Source organism: Pristis pectinata, chromosome 8 (genome assembly GCF_009764475.1).
Source record: "Pristis pectinata isolate sPriPec2 chromosome 8, sPriPec2.1.pri, whole genome shotgun sequence".
In the NCBI taxonomy this organism is placed as follows: Eukaryota; Metazoa; Chordata; class Chondrichthyes; order Rhinopristiformes; family Pristidae; genus Pristis; species Pristis pectinata.
This window is the reverse complement of record NC_067412.1, coordinates 11,225,210-11,249,555: the sequence shown is the minus strand read 5'-3', so window position 1 is coordinate 11,249,555 and position 24,346 is coordinate 11,225,210. Positions and strand designations below refer to the sequence as shown.

Here is a 24,346-nt window from a genome sequence, read left to right as displayed (position 1 = left end):
CAATATGAGGTGTTGTTCCTCCAACCTGCACCTAGCCTTGACGTAGCAGTGGAGGAGGCCATGGATAGACATGTCGGTGTGGGAGTGGGATATGGAATTGAAGTGGGTGGCCACCGGGAGGTCCCGGCTGTTGCGGCGGACGGAGCGAAGGTGCTCGATAAAGTGGTCACCCAATCTGCATCGGGTCTCACCGATGTACAGGAGGCCATACCGGATGCAATAAATGACACCCTCGGACTCACAGGTGAAGCACTGCCTCACTTGGAAGGACTGTCTGGGACCCTGAATGGTGACGAGGGTGGCATCTGGTTTTAGACACCCCCGCCACAGAAAACAACATTTCTGCATCTACCCTCTCAAGCTTTGTACATTTCAATGTTGTCATTTCTCATTCTTCTACATTTGAGTGTATAGACACAGTTTGCTTAATTTCTTTCCAAGATTATCCTTCCTTGGGCAGAGATTCCAAATCTAGGCACAATATTCCAGGTGTTGTTTTACCTGGCCCATATATAATTTTTTTAAAAAATTCATTTTCTTTTCATATTTCCTTTTGACCTAGAAGGCAGCGATGAGATCCATTGAGTGCATGGGCCTCACTACAATCCCAATTCCCCTCTTAGTTTCCTGTAACCTCTCTCACATGCCCATCTACTGCATCTCCCCACCCCCCTCCCCAATTCTCCCACCAACCACCCACACGAGGGGCAATTCAGAGCAGACAACTAACCTGCCAACCAGATGTGGCAGGAAACTGGAGCACCCAGAGGGATCCCACACCATCACAATGAGAGTGTGCAAACTCCACACCGACAGCACCGGAGGTCAGGATTGAACCCGGGTCTCCAGAGTTGTGAAGAAGTAGCACTACCTGCTGCAGCATTGCCACAGTATGCAAAAGTGAAAAGACTTGCACCTCTAACAACTACAGGATGTGGCAAAATGGGTTTTTTTTGCCACTTTTAAGCTGTGGTCACTGTTGTACAAAATGCAGCAGCCAATTTGTACATAACAAGTTCCCACAAATAATGACCGCATGTGTGTTTTAGCTGAGAGATAAATTTATCCAGAACATTGGGAGAACGCTCTGATAATAGTCCCAATGGATCTTTTACATTTCCCTTGAAAGAGCAGCGAAGGTCCCAGTCTGACCTTTTCAACCATGTGTCATTTCCATTCAAGGCTTCATTTAAGGATTGCTTCCACCTACCAACCTAGGCTTGAGCCATCCTGCAAAATTCATGCAATGCAATTCCATTTTAAAAGGCTGATTTATTGGTTGAATCTTGTGGGACTGGAGGTTTTGATCAAAGTCCAAAAGGATCAAGAAATGCTTGTACTCACAGCTTTGAAATCTGTGCAGGGAAGTGGCTCATGATTGGTCTGAAATGAGTCTAAATGACACACAAAAGGTGAAAGACTCACCCATCTTTAATGATCAAATTCCATTAAACATCATACAGAAAACATCACATTCCATTCTCCCAGTTCCTCCTATATTGCATTTGCTCTGATGAAGAGCTTTCTACACAGGTGCCCCTGAAAAGTCTTCCTTCTTCCTGAACCCCTTTACCATAGGGGACAGAGCCCTTACCCACATCTCATCTACGTCCTGCACCATTCACCCCCTCTCCTGGGCAAAGGAAGAAGAGTTCCCCCTGGTCCCCCTCTGCCACCCCACCAGCCTCTGCATTCAACAAATTATCCTTTGCAGTTCCCTCCAGTCATATACTCCCTTCCCCTTTCAGCACACCAAAGGGAATTGCTCCCTTTACAACTCCTTGCCTCATTTTTCTGCTCCCACAATGTTACAGCACTTTCCCGTGCAACCATAGGATCACTGCTGAGAGGGCAGTTAATATTTCACCCAAAAGACAGGCAGCATTCCCAAAGCATTGCAGAGGACCATCAGATTTCTGTGCTCCATTCATTGGGGTGGGAGGGATTTAAATTCAGTGTTCAGGCTCAGAGGCTAGTTATTGAACCATATGTCCCATTACCTTACAGCAGCCCCTCACTAGCAAAGTCAGGCAGCAATAAATATGGTCAGAAATTTGGCTTTTTTCCCCCAAATTATCTTTCTTTACTCATTTAATGATTTTCTTAATGCATGAATGCAGTTCCCCACCCCAGTGACTCCATTACACAAACAATACAGTTCATAGCGACCTGTGATCATATTTAGTTCAACTCCAAATATGTACCGACTTATTAAACTCTGCTAATTTGTATGCGAATAGGTGGCTACCTGTTTTAATATTAGGAAAGAAAAATCAACTTCCAGTGGCAAACATCTTATTGAAAACACCAAAACCACACCCAGCTGTCCAAGTAACCAATGAGAATGCCGGGTTCAGCAGAGCACATGATCAAGACAGGATCACAACTTTTCTTCAACATTAATAATCAGGTATTTATAACCATCCATATTTCCAACTGAAGCAGTCTAATGTTTACCAATTGGTTTTCCTGAATGCTATAAACCCTGCAAAGTCAAATTGAAAATATGTTTATTGACCTATAACATGAGTAATATCACTGCAGAAAATATAACAATTGTTTAATTCCTAAAAACAAAAAAAAACAGCATTTTATGTAATAAATTTAATCAATGATGCTATTAGTGGAACAGTGACATAAATGACATTTTCCACAAAGTTCCTGTTCTGAATCCTGTTGAAGTACATAAAGTGTGCACTGACAATGTGACAGCACAGAATCAGACCATTCAGCCCATGAACAGCTGCTGTTTTTTTTGCTCCACACATGCCTCCTCACACCCTCCTCCATCTCACCCCTTAGGTATAACCTTCCATTCCTTTCTTTCTCAGGTATATACCTGGCTTACCTTCCACTTGTCTTTGATTCCATGAGGTGGCATTGCAGTTTCTAAGCACTCTCTGGCTACTTATAAGAGGATTTCAGAGCCAATCAAATTGGACAAGTCCTTTGGAGAAGATAAAGTTCTGTCAACATGATCCCTTTCAAGAACGATTCATCCTTTTCAGCTTCTGCATGGTTTCTGTCCATTGATGATTTTCCTCAGTGTTCATCTCCCTCCCACTCCTGGCCAAGTGGTGCTGTTCTGATTGGGGATTGGCTATTGGACAGGAAATGACATCACCCAAGATCTGCTTCATTCACTCACAAGGTGTGGCTGTGGCTAACAGGCTCAGCATTTATTGGCTACCTCTAACTGCAACTGCATGGTACTTTGGGCCAGTTCAAGCAGCTTCTGTGGTTAAGTTTGGAACCACAGGTACTTCAGAGAAAAAAAACAGATCACCTTCCCTAAAGGACATCTGCAAACCAAATGGATTTTGCTTCTGTGAACTCAATTTATGATGGTAGCTTTCATTCCCCTTCACTTAAGGAGAGTAAATTCTCCAGCTACATAAAATCTTGTTTTAGCCAAGTCTAGCATATAGCTTGCTGGACTAACAGTCTGGTGAGACCGTTGCAGCAAAGATACTTCAGTTATAGCAGGATGAGAACTCATTCAGCAGTGAATTTTATGCACAACTGATACTAGTTAACAAATAGAACGTTCTGCCAGCCAACCCCCATTCTAACAGTGACCTCAGACTGTAAGGATGGCATTTGAGGCATTCAGAATCATGAAGGGCTGAGACACTGTCTCCAATGGCAGCTGAACTGGTAATCAAGGAGAGGCCCTCCAGGCAGCTGGCATAGCCCAAGGTCTTCCGGAGTGGGTTGTGGATGGAAGCAGATTAAATGGTGATGTTCAGAATGGAACTGGATAAACACCTGATGGGGAAAATTTGCAGGATTGAGGGAAGGGTGTGGAGAGGGGAATGCTCCAGCAAGGAGATTGGACGCACACCGAATGGACCCTTCCTGTGCTGCGCGAGTCTATTAACTAAACAACAGCAGATGGTTAATGAGGCTCATCAAATAAAACAAGTTAGTTTCTCACAGCAACAGAAAACCCTTCCGCCCACTGCACTACTTGTCACCCCTTCCGAGCTCACAGGTTATCCTCTTGTCCAAGGTCCTCAGTGAGTGTTCCCTCCATGGATTCTGTGAATCCGTGGAACATCAGGTAGGTGGAGTTGCTGCTGACCAACGGTTTGTTGGGATTGGACTGCACCTGCTCTAGTTTCAACGAGGCAAAAGGATTTGTTCCGTAGCTGATGATCCTGGTTTCCAGTTCGTGGAGGATCTGCAGAGAATATTTCAACTCCTGGTCACTGCAAACAGAGAGAAGGGAAGAAGGTTAAAGCTCTCAGCATTCAGGAGTCACAAGAGACTGCAGATGCTGGAATCTCGAGCAACACACAAAGTGCTGGAGGAACTCAGCAGGTCAGGCAGCATCTATGAAGGGAAATGGACAACCGATGTTTCGGGTTGAGACCTTTCATCTAAACTGGCAAGATGAGCCTTCAGATGAAGTCCAGTCCTGATGGAACCGGAAACATCGACTGTCCATTTCCCTCCATAGATGCTGCCTGACCTGCTGAGTTCCTCCAGCGCCTTTGTGTGTTGGTCCAGTCAGAGTTCAGGTCTGTGGCGGAGACTGTCTTCACATTAATATCTCGTCACATTGATTTTCATACCAAGAGTCAGCTCACTAGTTTCGAGATCATGTCCGTATGTAGCTCAGGCAAGAGTTTTGGTAATAACTTTCTTATTCATTTACAGAATGAGAGCATCACTGGAGTGGCCAGCCTTTATTGCCCGACCCTAACTGCCCTTTAGAAGGTGGTATTGGGCAGCCTTCTTGTACCCTGTAGTGCTCCTGGTGAAGGTGCTCCCACTGTGCTGTTGAGTCCAGTCAAATCGAGTTTATTGTCAAGTGCACAAGTACGGTGAGGTACAGGTACAATGAAAAACTTGCTTGAAGCAGCATCACAGGCATGTGGATTTAGACAACACACAGAACATAAATTATACATAAATGATGTAAGACAGTAAAGAACAAGACAGTGCAAAGACACAATTAGGAGGGTATTCCAGGATTTTGACCCATCGAGTGCAGGAACATTATATTTTCACTCAGTATGGTGTGTGATTTGGTGGGGAACATACTGTACAAGTGGTGGTGGGGGGGGGGGGGTGGCTTCTGGTGTGTCCTTGTCTTTTCATGTAGAGCTTGCAGGCTGGGAGGTGCTCTTGGAGTAACCTAGGTGAGTAACTGCAGTAGAAGTACCCACTGCATCCAGGGCGGAGGGCAGTGCCAATCAAGTGGGCTGTTTTGTCCTGATGAAAACACGATGATGCTGGAGGAACTCAGCAGGCCAGGCAGCATCCGTGGAGAAAAGCAGGTGGTTAACGTTTCGGGTCAGGACCCTTCTTCAGGACTGAAGATAGGAAAAAGGGGAAGCCCAATATATAGGAAGGAAAAGCAGAGCAGTGATAGAGGGGAGGTGGGGTGTGCACAGGGTGGTGATAGGTAGATGCAGGTAAGAGATAGTGATAGGCAGGTGCGGGGGAGGAGGGGAGAGCAGATCCACTGGGGGATGGGTCAAAGGTAAGGAGGGGTGGGGTGTAGAAAAAAGATAGTCAGGCTAGGAAAGAGAAGAGAAGAAGCATGGTTGGGGGGGGGGGGGTGTTGTGGGGAAGGGGGGGGGTGGGGATTACTTAAAGTGAGAGAATTCAATGTTCATGCCATTAGGCTGCAAGGTTCCAAGACGGAAAATGTTTTGTCCTAGATGGTGTCGCTCTCTGTGATTGTTGTTAGAGCCACATTCATAGATGCAAGTGGTGATCAGAGAAGCCAACATCACTGCCTGCTCAGATCCTGACCTTGCTCAGAAACAACATCCTTTTATGCAACACGGCTCACATGGTACAATAATACAGAGCGTTTCACAGAAAGATGATGAAGCAACATTTGACAGTGCATCACATGAGGTAGATGTTGAGGGAAGTGATACAAAACTTGGTCAAATAGATTGGTTTTAATGAGTGTCTTAAAGAAGGAAAGATGTGTAGAGAGTAAACAGGCCCCTTAACCCACCGAGTCCACAGCTGCCATCAAAGCCTATTTGTTCTAATCCTGCACTAAGTTCAGTCTACTTGCCCCACATTCCCATCACTTCCCCCAGATTCTATCACTCACCCTCACATGAGGGGCAGCTTATAGTCAATTTTCAGGAGGTTTAGGGGGGCGATTATGGAATTTAGGCTGTTGGCAGCAAAGACACAGGGGCCAATGGTGGAGTGATTCAAATTAGGAATGTTTCTCCATAAATGGAAATCTCCAAGGACTTAAGGGATGGAGAAGGTGGTGGAGATGTCTACTGGCATCTGGTCCAAGAACCTGGCCAATGCACTCCGATCAGTTGGTTGGAGAAGGTTGGAATCCGCGAATTTTGTGGAACTGGTGCCCGACGTGAGGAATTCAGGTGAGAAAAATCTCGGAAAGGAAGAGAGTGCCAAACCAGGAAGCAACATCTTCTCATTTGTCATCTGGTGACAAGGATAACCCCGGAGCAGATGTGGACAATGAACTCTGAAAGATAGTGAACGGCACCTTGGAGTGGCAGAGGTGTGGGAAAGAACGCTAGCCTTTCAGTTTGTCCAAGAGTAGAAGGAGGAATCGATCGAGGAAGCATTAAGACCTTAGCACCAAAAAACACGATGTCAACTGGCAAAAGTGCCCAAGTATAACTGGCCTACAAAATCTGAGCCATGTACTAAAATTGTTTCTCTTCACCAAATTATAAATGTGTAAAAATCCCATTCTCGATCTTTATGTTCCATGGAATTAGAATGATGGAGATTAACAGCTCAGAAAGTGACCCTTCAGCCCATGGTGTCCAAACTGGTCAAAGGTGGACATCAAATTCATCACTCTCTCTAGATTTGGTTCTGCAGTGCAGTTGTACTAACTGAAAGTGCGAAGTTAAAAGTGCAGTGCTGCTTGAATCCTGGAGTGCTTACCTATACATGGTAAAGACAGCAGGGATCTTGTAGTCTCTCAGCAGCAGGAGCGTTGGCAACCAGCCTTCTGTCAAGCCTTGTGAAGCATGGAACCCTGGGCATGGAGAGAGCAGGCTACAATTACACGCTGAGATCACCATCCAGTAATGCATTCAACTGGTCTCCGAAATCTCTTCAACCATGCTTATTACTCAGTGTAGCAAATGGAATTCCTAACTGCTTCCAGCCACCACTGTCTGTTAAACTGGTCAAGGATCTTGGCAGCCTTCTGCTCCCTTCCCCCACCTCTCACGTGGCTCACAGTCCCACAGTTTCCTCCACCCATCCTACACCCAGACCTCCTTCCCTTCATTGTTTCCCAATTCTCCTGCCCTTCTTGCTGCCCTCTGTATTTTTGCACTTCAATTTCTCAACGTTCACTTTCTTCAGTCAGGAAACAGAATATTCCACATGGTTCCTCCAATCTGCTCCCCAATCCTTTAAAATCAAACCCAATCTTCAGCCTTATCCACATACCTGGCAGATCTCCTTTCCCTTGGCTTCACAAGCCTACTGATCTCATCTTGAGTGTACAGTACTCAATGCCTGACTCTCCCCAGCCCTCTGGAGAATTTCAAAAGATTTACAACCTTTTGAGTGAAGAAATCCTTTCTTCATCTCTATCCTAAATGGCTGATCCTTTATTGATGGATTTCTTTTCCCCTAGTTCTAAACTGTCCAGCCTAAGAAAGTAGTCTCTCTTCCGGCCGATCTCTCTCATATCTTGCGTGTCTCAATGGGGTCACCCCTCAGTTTCCTAAACTCCACTGAAAGTGGGCTAATCTCACTCAATCTTCCCTCAAAGGACAATACAGGAATCGATCTAGTGATCCCCCAGTAAATTTGATGAACCTCACTAATCAAATGTTGGAGGCGTACTTGCTTCCCTCGCTGGGGAAGGTACATTCTGACTACCAGCTCACCCCATGTTTACTTTCTGTAATGCATTTTCTCCCTATCTCCCATATTCTCACACCACACTCTGAAGACATGCGGGTTGGTAGGTTAATTGGCCGCTGTAGGTTGCCCCTGGTGTGTAGGTGAGGGGTAGAATCTGGGGGGAGTTAATCAGAATGTGGTAAGAATAAAAAAAAGAGATTAATGCAGGATTAGTGTAAATGGATGGTTGATGGATGGCACAGTCTTGATGGGCTGAAGAGCCTGTTTTCATGCTGTAATTCACTGTGAACCTATGACCGCACCTTGGCCAGGTATTTCCTGTGAGACCACTACCATGTGATGCAAGGAACAAACAAGTTATCTGCCTGAGAGCTTGACTGCACAACACGCCCTGCTATAACAGCATCTAATAATATCTTTGAGGCAGCAAAATGTCCCCAAGGTTCCTCGCAAGTGGCCCATCAGACAACACCTGACACCTCGCCACCTCGTGAAATAGTGGGGGGGGGGGGGGTTGCTGAGAAGAAACAGTTGGTTCAGAGAAACGGATTACTAAAAGGAAAGGAAAGCTGAGAGGGAGCGGTTTGAAGAGGGAAGTCCAGAGTCAAGTTCACAGCTGCCAACGGTGCAGGGAATTTTTGAAGAAGATAGGGCATTGTTAGCAAGGCCAGCATTTATTGCACATCCCTAATGCCCTTGAGAATGCAGTAGTAAACTGCCTTTGTAGTTCTTCTGCTGAAGGGGAAGAACATCCTGGATTTAGACCCAGCAACGATGAAGGAACAGTTTTTCCTAGTCAGTACGGGGTGTGATCTGGAGGAGGAAGAGGAGTGGTTGCTGCTCCCTCTAGTGGCAGAGTTCTGATGCACTTGCTGTCCTTGGTGCAGAGATTGTGGATTTGGGTGGTGCTGTCAGAGTAACCTGGCTGAGTAGCTGCAGAGCGTTTTGTAGATGGTACACACTGCAGCCAACCTGCACTGGTGGTAGAGGGAATGGAAGTGTAAGGTGGTGGACAGACAAATGGGCTGCTTTGTCCAGGAGAAACAGGCCCTTCAGCCCAACTCGTCCATGCTGACCAAGTTGTCTTCTTGAACTAATCCTATTTCCCCGCATCCCTCTAAACCTTTCTTATTCATATACCTGCGTTGAGCTTCTTGAGAGTTGTTGGAGCTGGACTCATCCAGGGAAGTGGGGAGTATTCCAGCACATTCCCAACTTGTGCCTTGTGAATGGGGAAGGAGGGCAGCCTTTAAGCCGAGCTACTAAAGGCCGGCATTGGAGGACCCTGGAAATCTTGCAGGATTGCAGAACAAGGAGGAGTTTACTGAGATAGGGGGGAGACAACATCATGGAGGGATGCAACTGCTCTACAAAATGCTTGGGCGGCACGGTAGTGTAGCGGTTAGCGTAACGCTATTACAGCGCCAGCGATCAGGATTCAATTCCCGCCGCTGTCTGTAAGGAGTTTGTACGTTCTCCCCGTGACTGCGTGGGTTTCCTCTAGGTTCTCCGGTTACCTCCCACATTCCAAAAACGTATGGGTTAGTAGGTTAACATGAGTGTAATTGGGCAGCACGGGCTCGTTGGGCCAGAAGGGCCTATTACCATGCTGTATAAGGTTTAAATAAAGTTAGTGGCAGGGAAAGATTGGGAGCTTATTATGTCAAAAGCATTTCAACAGATTTATAGCAGAGGTTGCTGATATGCCAGCTGTTAACACTATCAAAGGAGAACTGGAGAAGGGTGGCATGTTAGGAACCCCTAGCAGTAGCTCTTTAGAGATAAAATTTAATCCATAAGCCCCCACTTATATTTCTCCCAGGGAGAGGCATGGGAGAGGGACAGCTCTTGCAATAGCCTGAAACCAGAATTTACAAGCAAGCGATTCCAGAAAGGGATCAGAAAACCACAAAGACAAACAACACAGATGCTTCCCAACACACCAGTAAGGTTGAGCTGAACGGGAATAGCCATATTTGGCAGGGAAAGATGGGCGTTCCGTGCTTGAGAGCTCTCGCTGAATAGGCCACCTTGTAAATAACACCACCCACTGACTGGTACAACTGAGCACATTCCATGTAAACCCACATAAACAGAGCCACAGCCAACCCAGAGAGAGTCAGGTGTCACTAAAACATGACCAGCTTTAATTTTAGAGCAAACAAAACCTTCCAAGAATTCCACATGATAGCAAATCTCTCCATGCTTATTTAAAGAGGTTTAATATCGGTATTAAATCTTCTATTATTGGTGGCTGCCAACCTGTGAGTCTCGATTCCTGGAACCTCTCTCCACTAGCCCTGTGCTCCTCCGACACCGAGTTTCTTGGATCCCGTTCACTACTGGCGACACGCGAGCCTGTGTGTTGTCCTGTGACACTGATGCACAGGAAGATTCCGCAGATTTAGTAATTTGTGGTGCCTGAGTCACCCCTCTGTGCAACACTCTACAGGGAACCCAGCCCAGCCCATAATGCACCACCAAGGTAAAGATAAAGGAAGATCACACAGAGTGACCTCAAAGAGGAGCCCAAGTTTGGTGAGCTTCCCTGACAGCCTTCTATGCCTTACCTATTTAAGTGCCTGTCTAAGTGTTTCTTAACCATAGTGACTGCATCTGATTCCGCCACCTCCTCAGGCAGCACATTCCACTGTGTAAAAAATTTACCCCTAAGTTCCCCTTCTAATTCTCACTTTAAACCATGTCCTAGAGAAACAAAGGACCGCAGATGCTGGAATCTAGATGAAAAACACGATGATGCTGGAGGAACTCAGCAGGCCAGGCAGCATCCATGGAGAAAAGCAGGCGGTCAACATTTCGGGTCAGGAGTTTGAGTCCTGAAGAAGGGGTCTGACCTGAAACGTTGACCGCCTGCTTTTCTCCACGGATGCTGCCTGGCCTGCTGAGTTCCTCCAGCATCATTGTGTTAAACCACGTCCTCTTGTTTTTGATATCCCTACCATGGGAAAAAGATTCTGACTATCTACGCCTCTCATAATCTTATATACTTCTATCAGGTCTCCCCTCAGCCTCCTTCAACTGAATAAAAACAAAGGCAGAGGAAATTTATGATAGATATGATTGAACATTAGGGCTTCATTTTGAAAGATCTCCCAAATGGCCTTTGACTGATTTGTTTTGTTTTATTGGGATCTTGTTGTGCACAAGTTGACTGCCAGCTACCAACAACGGCTGCTGATGAGGGAAAGTTAATACCTTGCCTAATTCGATGGCTAATACTCGGTCACGTGATTAGGAGCTGAGTCTTGGGTTCTTTAAGGTCAACTCAGCGCAGAACCTCCACAGCAAGCTACCACTGACTACCCGAAAACTTGGTGCAGTATTGATGGAGTGCCATAGTTCAGATGGACAGCACATTGGTACAGCTAGTAGAGCCACTGCCTCACAGCTCCAGTGACCCTGGTTCAATCCCAGCCTCTGGTGTTGCCCATGTAGAGTTTGCATCTTCTCACTGCTGATTTCCTCCAGGTGCTCTGGCTTCCTCCCACATCCCAAAGAAATGTGGTTGGTAGGATAATTTGCCACTGTACACTGGCCCTAGTGTAGGTATGTGGTAGAATCTGGGTGGAGCTGCCAGGAATACGGGGAGAATAGGTTACAGGAAAAATTAGTGGGGGAATGATATTGCTCAGATGACTCAGCATAGGCTCACTGCACTAAAATAGCCTCCTTCTATCTTGTAAGGAGATACGTGAAAGATATGATTGAACATTAAAGCTCCATTTGCCCTCTCAGTTGATTATACAAGACCCCATTGCACTGCCCCAAAAAAGAGCAGGAGAATTCACACTGGTGTTCTGCTCTGTCAATATTTCCAAAAGCAGATCATTTACTCATTGATACTCACGGTAGCATAGTGGTTAGCATAATGCTTTACAGCGCCAGAGACCCAGGTTCAAATCCGGCCACTGTCTGTAAGGAGTTTGTACGTTCTCCCCCTGTCTGTGTGGGTTTCCTCTGGGTGCTCCAGTTTCCTCCCACATTCCAAAGACATACAGGTTAGGAAGTTATGGGCATGCTATGTTGGCGCCGGAAGTGTGGCGACACTTGCGGGCTGCCCCCCAAAATCACTATGCAAAAGATGTATTTCACTGTGTGTTTTGATGGACATGTGACTAATAAAGATCTTATCATACTAACTGTCTAGTTTCCTACATAAGAATGGTAACCATACTTTATAGATTCATACAGTTGTACAGCACAGAAACAGGCCCTTCAGCCCACCACCTCTGTACTAACCTTCTTGCCTATCTACACTAATTCCACTGCCCGCATTCGGACCGTATCCTTCTATGCCTTGACTACTGAAGTGTCCATCTAAATGCCTCTTAAACATAGTAATTGTATCTGATTCCACCACTTGCTCAGGCAGCATGTTCCAGATATCAACCACTCTGTAAAAAACTTACCCCTAAGATCCCCCTTAAATCTCCTAACTCTCACCTTAAAGCCATGCCTTCTTGTTTCTCATGCCCCCTACCATGGGAAAAAGATTTTGACCAAGTGCCTTGTCTATGCCTCTCATAATCTTATATACTTCTATCAGGTCACCCCTCAGCCTCCTTCAATGGTACAAAACATTTTGAAACAGGGACTCGAGGCGCTATATAAATGCACCTCCTTCCGTTTGAATGTAGGACTGGTTACTATTGCTGGTGTAGGGCCGTCAGATCAGAGTGCCTCACCGACAGTCACGGAAGATAGCATTCGTCTGCAGGGGAACATTTCTCCACACTCCCAGCGCGGTGACAGGCTAATCGTAGCTGTGCTACTGACCCCCTTGTATTTTTCAGCACTTTCCTGAGCAGCTAAAGTCAGTGGGAGGCAAAAAAACAAGAGGAAGTAAAACCCAGCTCCCGCTTTGGAGATAAAGCACTTCAGCCCAAAAATCTGGCCACATATTCCCAAGGAATGTGGCGGAGAGCAGGCACTTCAGATGGATAATGAGTTTGAAACCTTGTGCTTACAAATAACTAATTGAACTCTCAGAGGATGAATGAGGTTTACTGCCCCCAGTTTAATGAATGCCACAGAGATCCAGCACCTATAGAGCTGGATATTTTCTCTGTTACCTTCCTGCAGCCCAACAACGTCATGCAATACTGTGGAATGTTTGCCAGAGGAACTCAAGAATGCAACACTGTCTGGAGCAAGCAGTCACCTGGTCCAATACCCCAAACACCTCAGGATGGGGAGAAGGTTCATCCTTGCTTGGTCCCCGCCATGGACCCAAACCCTCCCCTCATCCAACACCGCTCACAGCGGCTAGACAGTTGAAGACAGTCCTGCCCCACACAAGAAGCTGGATCCGTCTTCCCCCCACTGTAGTTATAGGGAAGTAAGTCACTGAAATCTTCAGAGAAAACCAGTCACTACAGCAATCTGCCAAGACTGGAACCCCTGTCAGAGTCAAACACAAGAGAATCTTGGGAAGGCTGTGAGCCATTGCTTTGGGGTCCTGGTGCAGAAGGTGTACGAACCCAAGATCTACTGCACTGTTACTGCTCGCCAAGTCCTCTTTGAGATCATCTCCCAACTCTGTGGCTTCTACCACCTAGAAGGTCAAGGGCAGAGGTTTGGAATGTTGATCCAGGAAAGGTTGTTATAAGGACAGATGAGCAAAGGTTTGATCAAAGAGCCAGGTTGGAAGCAGCCTCAAAACTGAGGAGAAAGAGAAAAGCAAGTTAGTTTTCAGTCTGAGAGAAGGTGGGTAGAACAAAGGGAATGTCTCTGATAGGATGAGTCCAAATGGCTTAATGGGTGAATTTACCATTACATTAAGCTTCTTTGTCTGTGTACTGTAATTTGTTGTAAATAGTGGGGTTGTGGGACTATGTGGAAATTACAAACAGGATGACAGAAGTAGCCAGTTCTGATATGATAGAGAGGGAGGTAAAGTCGGAAAATTTGATGCAGGCTGTCCCCATTAACAAACAGGTTCCGTTTTTACAGATGTTCATAAGCCAATTTTGTCTATTAGTTGGAAAATACACAAAAATCACTCGATATGGTAATCACACCTCCACAGTGTTGTAATGAATGGCATCAAAAGCACATAATACTGAGAAGAAAGAACAATTACTTAAAGAAGAGAGAGAGGAATTAAGAACAATTACTTAAAGAAGAGAGAGAGAGGAAACTAGTTCTGCTGTTCTTAGGAACAAATCTATGTACGTAGGTCAAACTTTCAAATTTAATAATATTATGGGGCCTCGATTGTATCTAGGGGTGTCCATAATTCGGGCATTCTTAACCTGGGGACGGCCCGTATTGAGTCCAGAAGGCTGCAACATACCCAGATAGAAGATGAGGTGTTCCTCAAGTTTGTGTTGGGCCTTGTTGTAATAAAGACTTGCTTAGAGCTGGATTGCAAATTCCAGTCCCTTTTACCATTTGGCATTGTTAACAATGGAGCAATCACTAACTAATTAGACAGAGTGGGTTGGAATGATGCCAACCTTTTCGAAACTGCTTCGTCATTTATGTAGGCCAATTAGTCCATGTGAGTCTGTAAAGCCCTGGGACCACACTGTATAACTGGGAGCTTCAGTAATTTATTGGCCTGTCAGCTTGGTGGCCTTAATTGCTCCACGTGCTATGGATATGAATGTCATCGCATATAAAACTATAAACGCCTTCATCTGTTGCAGCCATTCACAAATCAGAGGCACAAGCATAAGTTCACTTACTTGTGAAAAGAACCTTTCTGAACAGAAATTTATATTGGGGATCCAAGCGGAAGGAGTTGTCCAGGATTAACGCAACACGGGTCAGAAGGTTGCAAGTTCTAGTCCCACTCCAGACGGTAGAGATCGGAGGGGAAAAGAGAGCTGACATCCCAGTAAGTGCTGAGGTAGCACTGCGCTGTCAGAGGGACCACTGTTCGAAGGAGATGGTGAAATGACGAGGCTCCGTTTCCTCTCTTGGTTAGACATTTATGATCCAATGAGATTACGTTAGGGAAATGCATGGGAGATGCCTCAGGATTATTGCCACTCAGAGCACCCCCTGTATTTCCATCAGTAGAGCGTGGCTGCCGCTGACTCTCTAACCTTCTCCCTGCTTTAAACCTGGCTCATCGGTCAGATATTTGATCATCTGCCCTTATTTTCTTGAATATCACTCCCATTCAACTTCTGTCCTCGTCCTTTTAGAACATAGAAGAGTACAACACAGGAACAGGCCCTTCAGCCCATGATATTGTGTGTAACTATTACTAATTTAGTAATTAAACTAGAAACTAGCATTTAAGTTACGTTTAATTACTAAATTAAACATAAATGCCTAACTAAACTAATCCCTTCTGCCTAGACAACGTCCATATCCCTCCATTCTCTGCACATTCATGTGCCTAAGAGGCTCTTAAACACCTCTATCGTATCTGCCTCCACCACCACCCCTCGCAGCGCAATTCAGGCACCCTGTAAAGGTAACTTCCAGGCAAGTAAAAAACTTGCCCCACACATCTCCTTTGAACTTACCCCCTCTCACCTTAAATGCATGCCCTCTAGCATTAGACATTTCGACCCTGGGATAAAGACACCGGCTGTCTATCTATGCCTCTCATTATCTCTGCTCGGCCTCTGCCACTCCAGAGAAAACAATCCAAGTTTGTCCAACCTATCCTCATATTACGTGCCCTCTAATCCAGGCAGTATCCTGGTAAACCTCTTTTGCACCCTTTCCAAAGCCTCCACATCCTTTCTATGATATTATTTTAGCTGGTAGAGGTCACAGAGTTGGGAGATGGTGTCAAAGAGGAGCTGGCAAGCAGCAACAGTGCAGTAGATCATGGGGCTGTAAACCTTCTGCACAGGACCAATAGCTCACTGTCTTCCCAAGACCCATCTTATGTTTGACTCTGGTGGGGTTTTCCAACCTTCATCCTGGCCAATACTTATCCCTAACTCAAAGTTATTTCCAGCTTAGCTGGTAAATTTAATATCTTAACAGTTAACAGGGGCTACAGATTGAAAGTAATTGGTGGAAGGATTAGAGGGGAGATGAGGAACAAACCTTTCACTCAGAGTGTGGTAGCTCTGGAACTTTCTACCTGAAACGGTGGTAACCTCATCACATTTATAAAGTATTTAGATGTACCCTAAAAGAGCTGTGAACTGAAGAACTTAAGAAATAGGAGCAGGAGTAGTCCATCTGGCCCTTTGAGTCTGCTCTGCCATTCAATAAGATCATGGCTGATCTGGCCATGGACTCAGATCCACCTACCTGCCTTTTCCCCATAACCCTTAATTCCCCTACTATGTAAAAATCTATCTAACTGTGTCTTAAGTATATTTAATGATGTACCCTCTACTGCCTCCCTGGGCAGAGAACTCCACAGTTTCTGGGAAAAGCAGTTTCTCCTCATCTCCATCCTAAATCTATTTCCCTGTATCTTGAGACTATGTCCCCTAGTTCTAGCCTCACCTACCAGCGGAAACAACCTTCCTGCCTCTATCTTATCTATCCCTTTCATAGTTTTATATGTTTCTATAAAATCCCCTCTCATTCTTCTGAATTCCAGCGAGTATAGTCCCAGGTGACTCAATCTCTCTTCATAGGCTAACCCCCTCATCTCTGGAATCAACCTGGTCACCCTCCTCTGCAGTGCCTCCAAAGCCAGTATATCTTTCCTCAAGTAAAGAGACCAGAGCTCCACGCAGTACTCCAGGTGCGGCCTCACCAGCACCCTATACAGTTGCATCATAACCTCCCTGCTCTTACATTCAATTCCTCTAGCAATGAAGGCCAGCGTTCCATTTGCCTTCTTGATAACCTGTTAAACCTGCAAACCAACCTTTTGCAATTCATGCACAAGCACTCCCAAGTTCCTGTGCACAACAGCATGCTGCAATCTTTCACCGCTTAAATAATAATCTGATCTTCTGTTTTTCCTTCCAAAATGGATTACCTCGCATTTACCAACATTGTACTCCATCTGCCAGACCCTTGCCCACTCACTTAACCTATCCATATTTCTCTGCAGACTCTCCGCATCCTCTGCACAATTTACTTTTCCACTCAACTTAGTGTCACAGCAAACTTAAATATGCTACACTAGGTCCCCTCTTCCAAGTTGTTAATGTATATCGTGAACAGTTGCAGGCCCAGCACCAACCCCTGCGGTACCCCGGTCACCACTGATTGCCAGCCAGAGAAACACCCATTTATCCCAATTCTCTGCCTTCTATTGGTTAACCAATCCTCCACGCATGCTAATACATTATCCCCAACTCCATGCATCCTTATCTTATGGAGAAGTCTTTTATGCAGCACCTTATTGAACACCTTCTGGAAATCCAAGTATGCAACATCCACCTGTTCCCCTCTATCCACTGTGCTCATTATATCCTCAAAGAACGCCAGTAAGTTTGTTGAACAGGACCTGCCCTTCCTGAATCCATGCTGTGTCTGCCTGATGGAACCACTTCTATCCAGATGTCTCGCTATTTCTTCCTTAGTGATAGCTTCAAGCATTTTCCTGACTACAGGTTACCTGCATTTTGCCTACATCCTTTTTAAACAGTGATGTGGCATTTGCCGTCTTCCAATCCGCCAGGACCTGCCCAGAGTCCAGAGAATTTTGGTAAGTTATCACAAACACCTCTACTATACTTTCCCCATTTCTTTCAGTACCCTGGGATGCATCCCATCAGAACCAGGGGACTTGTCTACCTTTAGGCCCACTAGTTTGCTCATCACTACCTCTTCAGTGACAGCGATTGTATCGAGGTCCTCACCTCCCATCACATCCATGACATCTCTCTTTAGCATGTTAGACGTGTCCTCCACCGTGAAGGCCAACACAAAATAGTCATTCAAGGCCTCGGCCATTTCCACATTACCCAATATTAATTCCCCCTTCTCATCTTCCATGGAACCTATGTTCACTTTAGCCAACCTTTTCTGCTTTATATAATTATAAAAACTTCTACTATCTGTTTTTATATTTTGTGCTAGTTTACTTTCATAATCTATCTTCCCTTTTGCTTATTGCTTGCTTAGTGGTGCTTTGTTGCTTTTTAAAGTTTTCCCAATCTTCCACTTTCCCACTACTCTTGGCAACTTTGTATACATGAGCTTTTAGCCTGACGCCTTCTTTTATTTCCTTAGTTATCGAAGGCTGGCTCTCCCCACCCTTACTATCCTTGCTTTTCACTGGAATATACTTTTGTTGAGCACCGTGAAAAATCTCTTTGAAAGTCTTCCACTGTTCCTCAACTGTCCCACCATGTAGCCTGTGTTTCCTAGTCTACATTAGCCAACTCCTCCCTCATCCCGTTGTAGTCTTCCTTTTGCTTACAGACCTAGTGCTGGAGGGTGAGATATGATTACTTAATTTTTTTTCTACTAGTACAGATAGGCTGAGTGGTCTCCTGTGTCGTAAGTTTTCTCTGATTGCTGCTTGTGCGGGCTTTTTGTTAACTAACCAGTGTCAGCGTGATCTACGTTTCAACTGCGACTACATTTAAAACTGGCTGTAAGGTACCTTCAGGTGTCCTGAGATGTGAAAGACTGAGTGAGGCAGTGCCAGGAGAGGAGGGTATCGTGGATTGAGTTACGCCACGTTCACCCTGGTTTTGAGACACGGCGATGGCACCCACTGCCAATGCCCGGCTGAGACAGTCAGTGGCAAAGCTGCGTGAAACTGTGGCATGTGCTAAAAAGTCCCCTCCGAGAGGGATAGATGTTGAGAATGCAGCCTGCCAACTCTTCTTCTCTCAGCTTCTCCACAGGATAAGGATAAAGGAAATGGTGCATGAGCAGAAAACTCAATGGGATAATTAAAACCTTCCAAGTCAAACCACAAAGAAACAGAGGCCATTAGGAGGAACTTGCATTCATAAAGCACCTTTCCAACCTCAGGACGTCCCAATGAAATACTTTGGAAGTGTAGACCCTTGTTGTGGAGCACAAACCACAGCTTCCAAAGTTAAGCCCAGCTCCCATGAACAGTAATGTGACTTTGACTGGTTTTGTTTTAGTCTGACACAAAATATGCCAGAAATACTCAGCAGGTCAGGCAGCATGTGTGGAGAGACAAACAGAGTTGATGCTTCAGGTCAATGACACTTTTAGGTTTATAAAGTGCCTTTTAAAAAATATCCATCTATCCTTCTGTTTCCAATGCTGATTAGCCTGCCAGACACCACCCGAATCTCACATTTTTAATCCCAGTGGTTTTATCTTTTATCTGTTTATTTAGTGCATGGCTCTACTAAAAGATTATAAGGCAAGTTCTGTCACTTTTGATTAGCAAATAAACACACAATTAAACAATGAATGTCTGCATTGCAAGACAGCCTGGTCTCAACCCCTGTAATGATATAGCTGCTGTCTTTGGACTCAAGAACTAGATTATGCTTCCTTTGAGACAGAAGTTATTTTCTGGTATGGAATAACAGCCTCCAGGGATCTGCACCCTACTCCAGGTGTAACTCAGGCAGCTGATGAAGAACAAGGGATTCTTTGATGCTTAACTTCCTCACAATATTAACTCTGCAGTACCCGAACTAAACTACAAATGAAACATTTTGGGATAGGGCATAGGGTGGCACAGTGGTGCACCTAGTAGAGCCACTGCTTTGCAAGTCCAGTGACCCAGGTTCAATTCTGACCTCCAGTGGCGCAGTCTGTGTGGATTTTGCACAATCTCCCCATATCCGCATGGGTTTCCTCCAGGTTCTCTTCTCACAGCTGCCATTGGGCAGGAGGTACAGAAGCCTGAAGTCCCACTCCACCAGGTTCAAGAACAGTTACTTCCCTTCAACCATTCAGTTCTTGAACCAACCGGCACAACCCTAATTACTAGAGTTTAGCAACACTGTGACCACTTTGCACTAAAATGGACTTTGTTTTTGTTCTAATTGTGTTCTTTCTTGTAAAAATCGTGCTTAATTTCTGCTTAATTTATATTTTTCTTGAGAATGCTGCTGATATGATGCTATGTGCCTGTGATGCTGCTGCAAGTAAGTTTTTCATTGCACCTGTGCACACATGTACTTGTGCACAAGACAATAAACTAGACTTTAACATCCCAAAGACGTGCAGTTTGGTAAGTTAGTTGGTCACTGTAAATCGTCTCTCGTGTGTAGGTGAGTGGTAGAATCTGGAGGGAGTTGGTGGGAATGTGGAGAGAATAAAATGGGATTGGTGGAAGTAGGTGCTTGATAGTTGGCAGAGGCTCGATGGGCTGAAGGGCCTGTTTCCATGTGGTATGTGCCTATCTATGACCTCTGCTCAGTTCTACTGGATCCACTGACAGATAAGGCACAACAGGGAGCAGGAGTAACCTCCCAGTCCTGCACACGATTCCACATGACAGCACTGAAGCCAGTGGATTTTCCAGCTGTCTGTACTCCTCAGCCTGTGTCAGGTTAGGTCTGCTCCAAGTATTCGGTTTTTATTTCTGATTTCCAGCAACTACAGAATTTTGCTCTGATACACATAAAGGGATGCTGCAAGATCGAAGCAGGTGGGCAAAAGATCTTTTGAAAAGGTAGTATTGCTTTAATTAAGTTGCAAGAAGGTTCAGCTCACCTGGGTGAAATCCTATCACCAAGTGTGGCCGGGCAGCTCGTTCTGACTCCACCATGGTCTCCCAGTACACGTGGTACAGCCCTTTCCAGCCACTCAGGTACACCCGTCTCCTGCCAGCGTAGGTCTGCAAGGGAGGCCTTATCGTAGGACCTGCCACCACCTCAGGCCCAATCATGACAACCTCAATGCCCTCGTTGCCCGGAAACATATGAGCAAGTTCATCGTAGTCTTTCAGCCTGGCGTTAAGGGTCTCAGTATGAGAGGCCCCGATGACGTGAATGGTGAGGGGCTTTTCTAATGGGTCAATGCCAAAGCTGTGAAGAGCAAATCCAATCGTAACTGGCCTGGTCTGAAAGTCAGTGGTCACCTGTTTGATGGATTCCAAGAGCTCATCATCTCCAGGCCTTGGTTTCCCTGCATTTTCCCACAGTATGTCCATGTGCTTACAGTGCAAAATGGAACTCAGCTTGGCATCGAGGTCCTCCTGCATCAAGAACCAATCATCCCAGCCTTTCACCTCACCGACAGCCCTCGTCCAGTTTTCGCTGGGGAAAGGGATGTCACCTGGGGATCAAAAGAGCTAAATTGAATAAAGTCATAGAGTCATACAGAACAGAAACAGGCCCTTTGGCCCGTCATATCTATGCTGACCATTGTACTTATCGGTTGTCCTATTTACCCACATTTGGTCCGCAGCCTTCTATGCCTTGGTGACTCAAGTACTTGTCTTGATGCTTCTTCAATGTTGTGAGAGTAGCATGGTTTAAAAGTCAAGAAGGTCTATAAACAAATGGGTCTCGGAGCCACAACAGATGAGCAGACTGTTGTTAAGCTCGACCCAAGGTTACTGAGGCCACTCAGTCTTCCAAGTGGGAAATACCTTCCCCTGCCAGTCCCACACACCAGTCTGCCTCCAGCTGAGTGAGAAAGTGACTCCTTTATATCCTATCCAGTCAAGGGGTGTGGGCATCACTGGCAATGCCAGGATCTGGTCTTTCCCTAATTGCCCCTGAGATGGTCTGCAAGGGTACGTCAGAGGGCAATTACCAGTTACCAAACTGATGGGTCTGGAGTCATGTGTAGGCCAGAGTGGGTAATTAGTAATTGGTTTATTATTGTCATAATTACCGAGCTACAGTGAACAGCTTTTGTCTGCATACCATCCAGAAACATCACTCCACACGTAAATACATCGAGGTAGAACAAAAGGGAAAAAACAGAATGCAGAATATAGTGTTATAGTTACAAAGAAAGTACAATGCAGACAGACAAATAAAGGTACCGTGACAAGGTAGATTGGAGATCACCTTTAGCAACTAAGAGGTCCATTCAAGAGTCTTAAAGGTGGTGGGTTTCCTTCCACGAAGCCTGCTGGGAAAGTAGATGTGTCTCTATACTAGTGCAGGGGTTCCCATGAATGGTATCAGCAATGGAACTGAGGGAAAGATTAGGTCTAATTGAATGGGGTGGGGAAGGGGGTAAAGGGCTGAATGGCCTTCTCCTGGTTTTCCCAGTGAAAGCAATATTATATACACCATTGAGCCATGGGAAGGCAGCAGAGGCTGGCTTCACCCCAATTCATTAACGCACCCCCCAACCCAACACAGTCGCGTAGAACATAGAACAGTACAGCACAGGAACAGGCCCTTGGCCCACAATGTCTGTGCTGACCACGACGCCAATCCAAACTAATCCCATCTGCCTGCATATCCCCCCATTCCCTGCCTGTCCATAGAGTCATGGAATTACACAGCATGGAAACAGGCCCTTCGGCCCAACTCATCCATGTTACTTGAGCTAGTCCCATTTCCCCGCGCTTGTCCCATATCCCTCTAAACTTTTCCTATCTGTGTACCAGTCTAAATGTCTTTTCAACATTGTAACTACCTCTACCACTTGTCTGGGACCACCCACCATCATCTGTGTGAACAGGTTGCCCCTCAGGTCCCTTTTAAATCTTTCCCCTCTCACCTTAAGTCTACATCCTCTTGTTTCAGGCTCCCCTATGCTGAGAAAAAGACGGTGACCATTCCCCTTATCTATGCCCCTCATGATTTTATAAACCTCTATGAGATCACCCCTCAGCCTCCTACGCTCCAGGAAAAAAGGCCCAGCCTATCCAATCTCTCCTTAGAGCTCAAGCACTCCAGTCCCGATAACATCCTCATGAATCTTTCCTGCACCCTCTCCAACTTAATGGCATCCTTCCTATACCCAGACGACCAGAAATGCACACAGTATTTCAAGCGCAGTCTCACCAATGTCTTGAACAGCTATTGTATGACATTCCAACTTTTGTACTCAGTGTCCTGACCGATGAAGGCAAGCGTGCCGAATGCCTTCTTCAGTGCCCTGTCTAAATGCCTCTTAAGCAGATTGGTGAATTGGAATTGGTGGAGATGAGGGAGGAGGAAGCCCTGGATTCCCTACCTCAGGGGGAGGGAGGAGGAAGCCCTGGATTCCCTACCTCAGGGGGAGGGAGGAGGAAGCCCTGGATTCCCTACCTCAGGGGGAGACTGAAAGTAAACACACTGAGAGAAAGTAACCAGCGTTGGTGTTTAAAATATAACGAGTGCTGGACTGAGCACTCAGTACCTGTGAAAACCAGCCACTCCAGCAGCCTGTCTATTGCTGCCCATTTTAGTTTCTTGCAGAATTTCTTGTGCAGGGGCCAGCTCATCCTTTGACACTCCTTCCCACAGTAGTAGACATTCTGGCATCTGCAATTCCAAATGGTCAACCCAGCATCAGTAAACAGTTTCTCATGAACATTGAATTAAAAGAGCAGCCAGTTTACACTGAGCATTATACAGGCTGACCCTTATCTACAAGGTATTATTCAATATCTGGCAACCACGCGCAAATAGAAACCTCCCCCTCTCAATTCAGAATCACATGCCAGTGGGGTGCATTATCCAAATATGGATTGAAATATAAAAGTAAGTGTACTGTGATATCATAGACATTTTAGATCATTGGAGGATTGGTTATTCTATCTACCCACACACTCAGTTTTGTTCCAACCAGCTCTCGTGCATAGCTGCTGGACTCTGGTTCCCAGTTAGCTATATATACCTTGGTAGGGAGTAGGCTGCCCAATGGCATAAAAAATTCAGTTTTATGCAAGCTCCTAAGTACTGGGGTAAAGTTCAGGACAGAAATTGGACCCTGTTGGGCTGAGTTTAGCAGAACAAAACCAGTGTAACCCAGGCCAATTCTGGCCACCAATGCCTGAAAAACATCCAACTTTGATATAATTCTGGTGCAAGTCACCAACCTGAAACTTTGATCTATAGCCCCCTAAAGTCATAGATTCATTGAGTCGTTTGACCCAACTCATCCATGCCGACTAAGTTGCCTTCCTGAGCTAGTCCTGTTTGCCCATCTTTGAGCCATATCCTTTGAAACCTTTGCTATTCATAAACCTGTCCAAATGTCCTTTAAACATTGTAATTGTACCCACCTTCTACCACTTTCTCTGGCAGCTCGTTCCACATACTAACCACCATATAGAACATAGAACACTACAGCACAGTACAGGCCATAAGGCCCACAATGTTGTGCCAACATTTTATCCTGCTCTAAGATCTATCTAACCTTTCCCTCATAGATGTTAACCCTTCCCTCCCATTTCTCTATCATTTATTTGGCTATCTAAGAGTCTCTTAAATGTCCCTAATATATCTGCCCCCACAACCTCTGCCGGCAGTGCGTTCCACGCACCCACCACTCTGTGTAAAAAAAACTTACCCCTGACATCCCCAATCACCTTAAGATTATGTCCCCTTGTCTTAGCCATTGTCGCACTGGGAAAAAGTCTGACTCTGCTGTAATGTTCATTGTTCTACGTTCAGCTAATGTGATCTCTGTCTGCATCACTCATCCTACTGTGATAATGGCTCAGCTTGTTTGTTGGTTTTCTGCCCTTTTTTTCCCCTCT

General features: G+C 45.6%; 1 protein-coding gene across 2 annotated transcripts in view; it reads right to left on the bottom strand.

The window, feature by feature from the left end:
* Nucleotides 1-2,613: 2,613 nt before the first annotated feature.
* Nucleotides 2,614-24,346, bottom strand: part of LOC127573317 (putative protein MSS51 homolog, mitochondrial) — a 34,050-nt gene continuing 12,317 nt past the window's right edge. For both annotated transcript variants that reach the window (XM_052021390.1, XM_052021391.1), the window contains exons 4-7: nt 23,002-23,126; nt 20,407-20,970; nt 6,907-7,000; nt 2,614-4,211 (exon numbers count right to left, since the gene is read on the bottom strand). In XM_052021390.1, the coding sequence (XP_051877350.1) occupies nt 3,989-4,211; nt 6,907-7,000; nt 20,407-20,970; nt 23,002-23,126 (1,006 nt within the window). In that variant the 3' untranslated portion in view covers nt 2,614-3,988. The remainder of the gene's footprint in view (nt 4,212-6,906; nt 7,001-20,406; nt 20,971-23,001; nt 23,127-24,346) is intronic.